Below are 13,644 nucleotides of genomic sequence, written 5' to 3' on the forward strand. Positions count from 1 at the left end.
GTACAGAATCGCCCCCTGTATCATGGATATCGGTTTTTTGATCAAATGGAATGTTTGTGAGGACATTTGTTACATGTTCATTAAATATTTATTGAGCACTCTCGCATAGGATATATATATATATATATATATATATATATGAATGATGTAAATTTAGGATATGCATTTCCCCTGCCTGTATCCATTTATAAAATTAGATGAATGGTTACAAAGCAGAGGAAACTGGTCGGGTTTTTGAAGTCTGTTTAACCAAATGGAATGTTTGCTCTTAGAAGAAATAAGCATTTATATTTATAGTCTGTAGAGAAAAAAGAACAGGTGCTCAGAATGGCTAATGAGAGAGGCTTTTGGAAAATTGCCCAGCTGTTAAAATGCCAGAAGAGGACAATAATTTTCCATCTGTTCATTAAATATTTATTTGGCACTCTCTCACATTTTGTTTAATATATAATTAATTGAAATATAATTGAGTGGATAAAAGTTTAGCAGAACCCTTCTTGTTCTTTTTTACAGTTGGATCAGAATGAGAAAATAACCTTAAAAGTTTGTTTTACTGGATCAGAATAGAATACCTTCATGTGTTAGTCTGGATCTGACAACCTGAATTGTGAGACAGACAAACCAGAGGCCTGCTTGTCTTCTCTTTTCCCCGCTTCCTCCCAGAGTCTCTCCTCCTCTCCTCATCCATCCATTCACCCGTTATTTTTAATTAATCTCTTCCAAATATTTGCTGATTCAAATAAATGAAAACCATTATCCATAATAATCACAGAGCTTGTTAAAGAGACCTGTCTGAATCTCTACATGAAGGAAATAGGAATCTACATTTTGAGTAACCTTTAAAATACTTAACTTTGATTAATGTGGTCCAGACATTGCACATCAAGAAACACTGAGATAAAAGGAAGGAGTAGTTCTTCTTTGGCCAGTGAAATTTATGACTGTGGTCATGTAGTATTTATTTCATATGGACTCATAAATGGAAAAAACATACCTGGTGGATAACATAATTATAGTTGGAGAAGATCATATGTCTAGGCATGCCTTGTTCTCTTTAGAACTGTATTCTGTTTGCATTTCTATAGAAGTATGCCTTAGGGGAAAGGTATTCTCTTCCAACAAAGGGCTAGCCTGGTTACAGCTGAACCCATAAGACAATGTCATTTTAGGCATTGCAAAGGTCAGTGATTAAGTTATGTTGAGTGCATGATACAGGTGATTCTAATCCTTTTGATTTGACTTTGAACTGGTCTAATGATTTCACACCACCAGTTTGTGAAGATTTATTTTCCTTTTTATCACGAATGTGCTGTTTGAACAGCTCAGCCAATGTGAAACTGTCAAATTAAACCCTTGAAAAGCCACTATGCTTCAAACTCCCAATTTCCTCCAGTGGACTTTTTGTTTATAATAGCCCCTCCCCATCCCCCCTTCTCTATAAAAGAATTGTTGTTGTTTAGTCACTGAGTCATGTCCACCTCTTTTGCCACCGCATGGACTACAGCCCACCAGGCTCCTCTGTCCATGGGATTCCCCAGACAAGAATACTAGAGCGGGCTGCCATTTCCTTCTCCAGGGGATCTTCCCAACTCAGGAATTATCGAACCTGTGTCTCCTGCATTGGCAGGTGGAGTCTTCACCAGTGAGCCACCTGGAAAGCCCATAAAAATTTATTCTACTTAAAAAAATGAGAATGACTTGTTTGAAATATCAAGCATCTTTTTTTTGACTTGGGAAATATTATGATTCCTTGCAAAGAGTTTGTGAGTGGTCTCTAAACTGTTTGTATATTAACTTATCTGAATCACCAAAAAAGCCTAAAAGAGACATTTTTCTCTTGGCTATGTCCCAGACTTCTAAGTCAAAATTTCTTGAGAATCAGTTATAGAGTGCTCAAAGGGATTCTACTGTAGGCAGCCTGCCCCCTCCATACTATAGTTCTATGAACTTCTTTGAGAGCAGAATACATACTCAGATGATTTTGTTTCATACCCTTCTTCCTACTTCATCAAGTTTTCCACATAGTTGAAGCTCACTGAATCTTTATCAAATAATTTTATTGGACGCTTGATGGGAATGATGGAAATCAAGGTTATCTTGATTCTCTGATTTGAATGTTTTGTTGTTTTTGTGATCTCCTAGGACGGAAAGAAGAAATTCGACAAAGAGAGTGAAAAATACTATTCTATTCTTGACAAACATTTAAATTTGTCTGCAAAGAAAAAGGAATCTCATTTGCAAGAGGTAAGTTTTTCCAGTTGAAGTGTGAAAAGAGCATTAGCATTGTCATGTGAAGCCCAGATTTCCAGAAGTAGACATTATCTCAGAATCTGCTCCTGTTTAATAAAACAATGATAATAAGAATATTTAAGCTAATTGAGCATTTGGTATAGATAGACAGGCGTGGTGCTGAGCATTTTACGTGCTTTGTGACATTTAAAATTAACAGTTCCAAGAGAAAGGTTAGTATTTCCTTCAATAATGAAAAAGAGTGAAACAAGGCTATTTCTTTTTCTTCTTGTTGGGCATATTTTAAATAACTGCTGCTGCTGTTTGGTCACTAAGTCATGCCCTACTCCTACATGACCCTATGGACTGAAGCGCACCAGGCTCCTCTGTCCACGGGATCTCCCAGGCAAGAATCTTGCTGTGGGTTGTCATTTCCTTCTCTGGGAGATCTTCCCAACCCAGGGATTGAACCTGAGTCTCCTATTTTGCAGGGTGATCCTTTATCACTGAGCCACCTAGAAAGCCATTCTAAATAGCAAGACCTACCAAATTCATGGTGTAACATTTATATCAAGTTAAAAATATCTGTTCTTCAATTGTTACATCAGCATTAAGGGAAAAAAGATATACAGTTACATGTTTTGAAATCTTCATTATTTTTTGTCAATTTAAACAAGTCAACAGAAATATTTTACTAATGTGGACAGTATTCTCATACAAGGAATATTTCTTCCTTTTTTCCTGAAAATTTGCTCTTCTCATTGGTAGTGTTTTAACTATAGTTAGCCAGATAGAAAACTCTTACTGAGGAGTGATGCAGTTTCAGCTCTAGTGATAGTATATGTTTTGTTTGTTTTTCTAAATGGCTCTGTTGTCTTTCACCATGCACACTTTCCCTAGCATACAGCAGTGTGTCTCAGAGCTGAACCGGGACTTGTTGAGCACCAGCAGCTATCACTGCCCCCAGCCCGCCCCAGGGAATCTTGCGTGGCGCTGAGCCTCCTGCAGTCTCTTCTTCATCTCTTCTCTGTATTTCTAGGGATTGCATCGTTGAACTCTTTTAAATGTCTCATTCTGATCCTCTAGCAAAGTCACCTTCCTTCCTGAACTGTTGTTCAAGTTCAGCTTGGTCCTCCACCCTACTTATTCGTATTCTTATTTCTCTGACCTTCTTGTTCAGCCATGAGGCATGCTTGACGAGTTCAAGTGCAGTGGAACTGCAGTCAAAAAGTCATGGAAGAGTTACTTGATTCTTTTTTACTGTATTTTTATGTTCCCCTAGAGGGAATTGAATTTCCTCACTTAAAATGTTGAACATTGGAAAGATCTGTATTTCACTATAATAAATAACTTGTTATTAATACCTGCTATTAAAATAGGATAATTTAATAGACCGTTGGGTGCCTATGGAAAGATTTTGGGGTTAATGTGAAGTGGAGAAAAATCTGTTATTAAGAGAAATTATATTTTTAATTTTCATGGACATTTTTAATCTTATATAGTATACTACGTTCCTTAATATTGTGTTCACATATTTCTAAACTCCTTAAATGTGTGTCTATTTAAACTTTTAAACATTTCTTTAGAATAAACCTGAGAGAGAATGCAATATGTAGATGAAGTCATCTGTAGAAAGGCTCCCCCAGTTGTCACCATCATGTACCAAAGACCAAGGCCAAGTCACATTCTAAAAATCGACTGCCTCAAAATTAAGGGCAATGCATAGAGTCTCTGAAGACTTATCAGATTCTTGGTGAACATGAGAGGCTGCCCTTAGCTGGCTGACTCTTTGCAGCCCTGTGGACTGCAGCACACCAGGCTCCCCTGTCCTTCACCATCTCCCAGATTTCCCTCTCACTCAGGTCCGTTGAGTCAGTGGTGCTGTCTCACCATCTCATCCTCTGCCACTCTCTTCTCCTTTTCTTCTCAATCTTCCCCAGCATCAGAAACTTTTCTAGTGAGTCAGCTCTTCTCATCAGGTGGCCAAAGTGTTGGAGCGTCAGCCTCAGCATCAGTCCTTCCAGTGAATATTCAGGACTGATTTCCCTTAGGGATTGCTTGGTTTGACTTCGTAACTCTATCATAATTGTAAAGTCCTCTAGAGGTTATGCTTTATTTTCCCTGACAGTGTAGCTCAATATTTAATACTTGTTAGTGGCTCCTAATCCCTTGGGATATGATGGAATAGAATATTCATTCTGGTTTTATATTTAGTTGGATGCTAGAAAAAACCTATAACATGGTTAGTAGCATCTTCCATTTGCCCCACCACACACACACACACACACACACACACACACACACACACACACACTTTTTTCCAGGAGGCACAGCCCATGATAGAATACGACACAAATACAAATACAACACAAACATGGTGTAAAGCAACTCCTCGGAGCATATAGTGTAGAAAAGGAAAAATGTAGTTTGTTTTTTACTTTTTCCTCGGTCCTTCCAGGAGTCAAACCTGTTACAGGGAGAAGCTGCTACGCACATGTTTAATTCTGTAACATAGCATTAAATTCATTTGTTCACTTCCAGAGCAGCTCTGGTCCTTCTGTCGGCACCAAGCCTATGAAGTTGTTCTCAGAAAGACCCTTCTGTGTCTTCTCACTGACACAGCTGATTCTGTTCGTTTTGCTCATGGAATGTGACTGACTACCCATTACCAGGACTGAATTAGGGGTCAGCTTCTGTTGGTAAAGCTCTAAGGCCATCTGTTAGATGGACCATTGGAGTACACAGAATTGGAAACAGACTTGTCAAAATTATGGACTTTACAGTAGACAAAAGAAGTAACATTTGAAATGTGAATAGATAATTTCTTTCTAAGCATAAACTACGAGGAAGGAAATGTGAAGGAAATGTAAAAAGACCAAAATGCATGAAAGTAATCTGTCTCTTTCAAAAGACCTTAAATTAAAAGATGAAGTATTAAGGGACTTATATAACATGACACAGGATAACCATCTCCTATGTATAAGATGCTTTTGGAAATCAGTGTGGAAAAGATAAAGGTTTTAGTGGAAAAAATGGATATGAATATGAAAGGGCATTTCAACAAAGAAGAAATATAAACCATAATAAATATTGTAAGTTTCTATATCATATATTTTTAAAGTATAATTTAATAATAGTAGCAGCACATTAATTTATTAAAAGATAATATCAATTGTTAGTGAAGGTATGGGTAACTAAGCAGACTTTGGCTTTTCTGGTGGAAATATGAAATCATTCAAAAACTTTTGAGGTATATTTGACCATATTTCAATCAACCTTACATGTCCAAGAGAGCTGAAATGATTTCTGTTGATAGGAATTTGACCAGAAGAAATGATCAGAAATGAGTATAAAAATAAATTGTGTAAATATGATGACCCAAGAGTTATTCACAATAAAAATTTTAGAAACATACAAAATAGCACAAAAGAATGATTGGGATAAATACACAAATAGAGCTTGGCCAGAAACAGAATTGATATGACTGTGAAAGTTTTATTTGGAAAAGCATTTAAAGATATTTGGAAATATTTGTTAGCCTAAGTGTGGAAAAACAGGATTTAAACCAGAATATATACTATTATTCATGTCTTTTAAAGTAATTTTTTGTGTGTGTGTTGTAAACATTTATAGTGAGGCCGCAGTTAATTTATTATCTTTACATTTCCCTGTTTAATAATGAACAATGAATAAACATATAGTAATGAATATGTATTAATTTTATAGTTAGGAGAATAGTATAGGGGTTCCTTTTAGGAGCCAAGAGTTTGGGTTTCTGTTAATATCTGTAAGTAAAGATGCTTTCAGCAGGTTCTCCTCTCCCACCTCCTGAGTGAAGGGAATCCCTCAGGTTCTACTTACCACTATTTTTGTCCTTCTCTGTGTCCCCAGTGGCTCTACGCCTTTCATATTCTCTGTAACATCTCAGGGAGTGTTTCCCACTACATGAGTGTTTCCCACCATATTTCCCATCCTGACCACCTGTGCACTGTCCACTGATGGGTTACTATGACACCATAGTGACACATGTGAAAGTTTTCTCCAATTTGACCTGCTTCTCACTTCTTTAATTCTGTTAATGCTTGATATTATTTCTTGTGTCAAAACTATCTTCGACTTTTTCCCCCTTTGCTTCTCACACCTGCATCCTCAAGCTTGTCTTACTCAGATCAGTCACTCAGTTGTGTCCGACTCTTTGCGACCCCATGAATCGCAGCACGCCAGGCCTCCCTGTCCATCACCACCTCCTGGAGTTCACTCAGACTCACATCCATTGACTCAGTGATGCCATCCAGCCATCTCATCCTCTGTCGTCCCCTTCTCCTCTTGCCCCCAATCCCTCCCAGCATCAGACTCTTTTCCAATGAGTCAGCTCTTCGCATGAGGTGGCCAAAGTACTGGAGTTTCAGCTTTAGCATCATTCCTTCCAAAGAAATCCCAGGGCTGATCTCCTTCAGAATGGACTGGTTGGATCTCCTTGCAGTCCAAGGGACTCTCAAGAGTCTTCTCCAACACCACAGTTCAAAAGCATCAATTCGTCGGTGCTCAGCCTTCTTCACAGTCCAACTCTCACATCCGTACATGACCACAGGAAGAACCACAGCCTTCACTAGACAAACTTTTGTTGGCAAAGTAATGTCCCTGCTTTTGAATATGCTGTCTAGGTTGATCATAACTTTCCTTCCCAGGAGTAAGCGTCTTTTAATTTCATGGCTGCAGTCATCATCTGTAGTGATTTTGGAGCCCAGAAAAATAAAGTCTGACACTGTTTCCACTGTTTCCCCATCTATTTACCATGAACTGATGGGACCAGATGCCATGATCTTCGTTTTCGGAATGTTGAACTTTAAGCCAACTTTTTCACTCTCCACTTTTACTTTCATCAAGAGGCTTTTTAGTTCCTCTTCACTTTCTGCCATAAAGGTGGTGTCATCTGCATATCTGAGGTTATTGATATTTCTCCTGGCAATTTTGATTCCAGCTTGTGTTTCTTCCAGTCCAGAGTTTCTCATGATGTACTCTGCATATAAGTTAAATAAACAGGGTGACAATATACAGCCTTGACGTACTCCTTTTCCTATTTGGAACCAGTCTGTTGTTCCATGTCCAGTTCTAACTGTAGCTTCCTGACCTGCACACAGATTTCTCAAGAGGCAGATCAGGTGGTCTGGTATTCCCATCTCTTTCAGAATTTTCCCCAGTTTATTGTGATCCACACAGTCAAAGGCTTTGGCATAGTCAATGAAGCAGAAATAGATGTTTTTCTGGAACTCTCTTGCTTTTTCCACGATCAAGCGGATGTTGGCAATTTGATCTCTGGTTCCTCTGCCTTTTCTAAAACCAGCTTGAACATCAGGAAGTTCACGGTTCACGTATTGCTGAAGCCTGGCTTGGAGAATTTTAAGCATTACTTTGCTAGCGTGTGAGATGAGTGCAATTGTGCGGTAGTTTGAGCATTCTTTGGCATTGCCTTTCTTTGGGATTGGAATGAAAACTGACCTTTTCCAGTCCTGTGGCCATTGCTGAGTTTTCCAAATTTGCTGGCATATTGAGTGCAGCACTTTCACAGCATCATCTTTCAGGATTTGGAATAGCTCAACTGGAATTCTATCACCTCCACTAGCTTTGTTCATAGTGATGCTTTCTAAGGCCCACTTGACTTCACATTCCAGGATGTCTGGCTCTAGGTCAGTGATCACACCATCGTGATTATCTGGGTTGTGAAGATCTTTTTTGTACAGTTCTTCTGTGTATTCTTGCCATCTTTTCTTAATATCTTCTGCGTCTGTTAGGCCCATACCATTTCTGTCCTTTATCGAGCCCATCTTTTCATGAAATGTTCCTTTGGTATCTCTGATTTTCTTGAAGAGATCCCTAGTCTTTCCCATTCTGTTGTTTTCCTCTAATTCTTTGAATTGATCGCTGAAGAAGGCTTTCTTATCTCTTCTTGCTATTCTTTGGAACTCTGCATTCAGATGTTTATATCTTTCCTTTTCTCCTTTGCTTTTCGCTTCTCTTCTTTTCACAGCTATTTGTAAGGCTTCCCCAGACAGCCATTTTGCTTTTTTGCATTTCTTTTCCATGGGGATGGTCTTGATCCCTGTCTCCTCTACAATGTCACGAACCTCATTCCATAGCTCATCAGGCACTCTTATCTATCAGATCTAGGCCCTTAAATCTATTTCTCATTTCCACTGTATAATCATAAGGGATTTGATTTAGGTCATACCTGAATGGTCTAGTGGTTTTCCCTACTTTCTTCAATTTCAGTCTGAATTTGGCAATAAGGAGTTCATAGTCTGAGCCTCAGTCAGCTCCTGGTCTTGTTTTTGCTGACTGTATAGAGCTTCTCCATCTTTGGCTGCAAGGAATATAATCAGTCTGATTTTGGTGTTGACCATCTGGTGATGTCCATGTATAGAATCTTCTCTTGTGTTGTTGGAAGAGGGTGTTTGTTATGACCAGTGCATTTTCTTGGCAAAACTCTATTAGTCTTTGCCCTGCTTCATTCCATACTCCAAGGCCAAATTTGCCTGTTACTTCAGGTGTTTCTTGACTTCCTACTTTTGCATTCCAGTCCCCTGTAATGAAAAGGACATCTTTTTTGGGTGTTAGTTCTAAAAGGTCTTGGAGGTCTTCATAGAACCATTCAACTTCAGCTTCTTCAGTGTTACTGGTTGGGGCATAGACTTGGATTACTGTGATATTGAATGGTTTGCCTTGGAAACAAACAGAGATCATTCTGTCGTTTTTGAGATTGCATCCAAGTATTGCATTTCGGACTCTTTTGTTGACCATGATGGCCACTTTCTTCTGAGGTATTCCTGCCCGCAGTAGTAGATATAATGAGGAGTAGATATAATGGTCATCTGAGTTAAATTCACCCATCCAGTCCATTTCAGTTCGCTGATTCCTAGAATGTCGACATTCACTCTTGCCATGTCTTGTTTGACCACTTCCAATTTGCCTTGATTCATGGACCTGACATTCCAGGTTCCTATGCAATATTGCTCTTTACAGCATTGGACCTTGCTTCTATCACCAGTCACATCCACAGCTGGGTATTCTTTTTGCTTTGGCTCCATCCCTTCATTCTTTCTGGAGTTATTTCTCCACTGACCTCCAGCAGCATATTGGGCACCTACTGACCTGGGGAGTTTCTCTTTCAGTATCCTATCATTTTGCCTTTTCCTACTGTTCATGGGGTTCTCAAGGCAAGAATACTGAAGTGGTTTGCCATTCCCTTCTCCAGTGGACCACATTCTGTCAGATCTCTCCACCATGACCTGCCCATCTTGGGTTGCCCCACGGGCATGGCTTAATTTCACTGAGTTAGACAAGGCTGTGGTCCTAGTGTGATTAGATTGACTAGTTTTCTGTGAGTATGGTTTCAGTGTGTCTGCCCTCTGATGCCCTCTTGCAACACCTACCGTCTTACTTGGGTTTCTCTTACCTTGGGCGTGGGGTATCTCTTCACAGCTGCTCCAGCAATGCACAGCCAATGCTCCTTACCTTGGATGAGGAGTATCTCCTCACCGCCACCCTTCCTGACCTTCAACATGGGATAGCTCCTCTATGCCCTCCTATGCCCGCGCAGCCACGGCCTGAGGTTGGTCCTCCCGGCCACTGCCCCTGGCCTCGGGCATGGGGTTGCTCCTCCGGGCGGCCGCCGCTAGCCTCTGGCGTGGGGGCTTGGGGTAGCTCCTCCCGCCCACCGCCCCTGGCCTCCGGCTTAGGGGCGTGTGGTATCTCCTCCCAGCTGCCGCCCTCGACCTCGGACGTGGGGTAACTCCTCTCGTCGCCACCCCTGACCTCTGACGCTGGGTATCTCCTCTCAGCCACCCCCCCGACTTCGGACGTGGGGTGGCTCCTCTTGGCCACCGCCCTTCGGGCATCGGTCCTCCCAGCTTCTGCCCCTGACCTCGGACGTGGGGTAGCTCCTCTCGGCTGCGCGTCGCAGCCGCCTGCGCTTTAGTGCGCCCGTCGCAGCCGCCTGCGCTTTAGCAGGCGCACAAGCTTGTCTTACTAGCATATACCAAACACCTTCACCCGTATCAAGTAAGAGGTCTCCTTATATTCAGGTGCACCCAGCTTCACCATTGAATCGATGCATTCTACACTGTGCTCACACTAATCTTCTAAGCTTCTTGAAGTCCAGCTCTGATCCTGACCACACCTTCCTCCAGTTCTTGTCTGGTTTATAAGATGAGTGTGTACTCATTCTCTCTGTGCTGCCTCAGCTCTCACTTCTGACAGTTTCATACAAACCCCTTTGCTCCATCTACGCGAACATAACCTCTCCTGACTTTAGTCCCTCACTAAAATTCTTATCTTTACCTTCTCTGAACCTCTCCATTCCTCAGCATCCAACTTAAATCCTTTTCCCTCTGGGAATAAATCAGCAGCTGTCACCTGAATGATAGTTTTTTTTCACTATTCCTTTTTCCTCTATTTTGAATTGAGACAGCTTAGGGTGTGTGGGGAAGAATTTGGGTATCTGCTATCTGCTGAACTGTGTGGTTTTCTTATGTACCTAATTTGGTTTCTTACTGGGATGACTTTGCTACGTAAACAACAGCTACTTAAGCAATCTGTTGTTCTGGAGTAATTACTATTCCCTTTCATTTTTAAACGTTTGGACTATGAATTACATAGTCATATTACTTCTCCAGTACAAAATACTTGACCACAGTTGTTAATGAGTATATAGCAACTGATACATGCTATGAGCTCAAGGACTAAAGGAATTCATCTGAGGTAAAAAATGTCTTTCTAAATCTAGTACTGAAAAAAAAAATTACGCTATTGTATTCTGTTAGAACTGTGCATTCTAGATGACCTTTCAAAGCAGGTTTGTGTATTAAATTTAGCTGTCGATGTCTAAGGGAAACCAGGCACAAGCGTCTAAGAATCGTCTCCCAGAGGAGACACACAGGACTTAATTCCCTCAGCAACGAGTCACGACAACACATGTGAAATGGTATCTACTAGAATCTCGTAGACTGAGAGCCAATGGTTTTAACTGGAGGCTGGTCATGTAGACACCTTCTGCTTGTCATGTAGGCAAATTCCAGACTCCCAGATACAAAGCAGGGGTTCAAAACAGCCCATATCGCTTGCACAGTTTTAGCATTAGTGAACTACTTTCATCCGTTAGGCGGGTGGTGTCTCGCTGTTCACACTGTTGCACAGTGTTCGTGGAACCCAAGATAGGCAAGGCACAAGCAGGGAAATGGGAAGAAGACTCAAGGAGCTGTCGGAGCCGCGAACACATTTCTTCTCTCCCGACTGGCGCAGCAGCCAGAGCAGCAAGACACGCCGTCTTCTCTCTTCGGTGTTGACCCAGGCGGCAGCCAAGACTCAGCCTCCCGACCATAACGTGGCCCCAGGGGCTTTTTCAGGTGGAGCTCACGGATGCTTCTGGAACACAAATAGCCCGTGGCCAGGCGAGTTCACTGTGACGGGCATGTGCCTGCGCTGTAAGAGCTCTCAGCTCTTACACAGTCGTGATTTACAAAATGTAGGGTGAGAGCTAGAGAATGTGGAGGGGAGAGCTGACAACTCCCTCTTGCTCATTTGCTCCTTCCTTTCAGGTGGGAACCCTCCTAAAATCCACATTCCCGTAGTGTTGGAACATTAGTCATTGCTTAGAACCTCTGCCCCTGGAAATTCTGCTACCAGTATTAGCTCTTTAATCGAAGCAGGCCTTTCAATGGCTAGCATGCCTGCTCTGCGAACTCTTTTATGCACAGCTCTGTTAACCCGAAATAATAATTTTAGGCTCTAACAGTGTTTCAAGCATTCAGATTTGTTCCCGTGTGTGAGTTGACACAAAGATCATCTTTTAAAGTAAACAGAAGCTTCAGAAATAATTTGTTGGATAGACTATTATCTCTGAGACTGAAAATATTTTTGCATCTTTTACACCCTGTGGTGTACACTGGAGCTTTCTCTTGGAGGACCAGTTTTCTCGTCTCTTTCTCATTGCTGGATCAGTGATGTTGTATTTGTGCTTTGGAACTGGTTATTTTGGGAATATTTATACCACAAAGACCAGCAAATAGTGTAAATTGGGATCTCCCCGCCCCCCACTCCCAAGGGAGCCAATTGTTAAACTTTATTACCATACCACCACCTGTATCCATCCCCTTACCATTTATTCTATAGTCTGTTCCTCTAAGTGGTAGGAAGAAAATGTATGTAATTTGTGTGAAATACTAACTTAGGGTACTGAAAAGCTACTGGTCCAAATTTCCCGCTTGGTTTATATTATTCTTTTGATATATTGTGGCTTCCTTCTGTGGCTCAAACGGTAAAGAATCTGCCTGCAATGCGGAAGACCCGGGTTTGATCCCTGGGTCAGGAAGATCCCCTGGAGAAGGCAATGGCAGCCCACGCCAGTACTCTTGCCTGGAAAATCCCATGGACAGAGGAGCCTGGTGGGCTACAGTCCATGGGGTCTGCAAAGAGTTGGACACAACTGCATGACTGACACTTTCACTTTCTGATATATTAGTCTGTAAACTTGGAATTCTCAAGTTTATCCATCACTAATGAACTACTTACTGGGTTATTTTTAATTATGTAAGTATTTTTTAAAGTCCTTCTTTCAAATGAAGTTTTAAGATGCTATGCTGTCAAAGCCAGAAAACCTAATTTTATCTTTCTTTAAGCTTTTGTTTGTCAAATTATCAGTGTAAAATGGCTCCAAAGCAGTGTCCTATTCCGAAATTGTCGCTGGCAGATACTTAGTATTCTGGAGAGGCCATTCTACTCATCTGTCTTTACTAATCTCAGCTGGCAGTGAGTAGTAGTGTAGTTTGGGCAATGAAAATAAGGTAAAATCATGCGTTTTTACTGAACCAGTCAGTTCTAAAGACAGCATGCGAGGATGATGATGAGCATAGAAGAGGGAAGAGAATGTGCACAGCGTTGTTGCAGCATGAGTCATTGCTTAGACCCTCTGCTTTGGGAACTCTGCTACCAGTATTATCTCTATAATGTGTGTGCTTAGTCACTCAGTCGTGTCCGACTTTGCAACCCCGTGGACTGCAGCCCGCCAGGCTCCTCTGTCTGTGGGGATTCTCCAGGCAAGAATACTGGAGTGGGTTGCCATGTCCTCCTCCAGGGAATCTTCCCAACCCAGGAGTCGAACCCAGGTCTCCCACATTGCAGGCAGATTCTTTACTGTCCGAACCACCAGGAAAGCCTACTGTTGAATATTCTGAGATGATTCTTCCTCAATTAAATCAAGACATTATGCAGTTTTCGGGGCTTCCCTCATTGCTCAGGTGGCAAAGAATCTGCCTGCAATGCAGGTTTTAAGGATCTTTTGTAGTGTTATTCCAGCCTTGCCTCTGCCTCCTTCCCTCCACTTACTCTGAAGGCAGACCCTGTCAGACTTTTTCATGCCCT

The 13,644-nt window shown here is 41.4% G+C and overlaps 1 protein-coding gene across 1 annotated transcript in view; it reads left to right on the top strand.

The window, feature by feature from the left end:
- Positions 1 to 13,644, top strand: part of ARHGAP42 (Rho GTPase activating protein 42) — a 348,862-nt gene that overhangs the window by 248,444 nt on the left and 86,774 nt on the right. The window contains exon 5 of the mRNA XM_005889073.3: positions 2,143 to 2,244. Coding sequence (XP_005889135.1) covers positions 2,143 to 2,244 — 102 coding nt within the window. The remainder of the gene's footprint in view (positions 1 to 2,142; positions 2,245 to 13,644) is intronic.

Source organism: Bos mutus, chromosome 15 (assembly GCF_027580195.1).
Source record: "Bos mutus isolate GX-2022 chromosome 15, NWIPB_WYAK_1.1, whole genome shotgun sequence".
Taxonomy (NCBI): Eukaryota; Metazoa; Chordata; class Mammalia; order Artiodactyla; family Bovidae; genus Bos; species Bos mutus.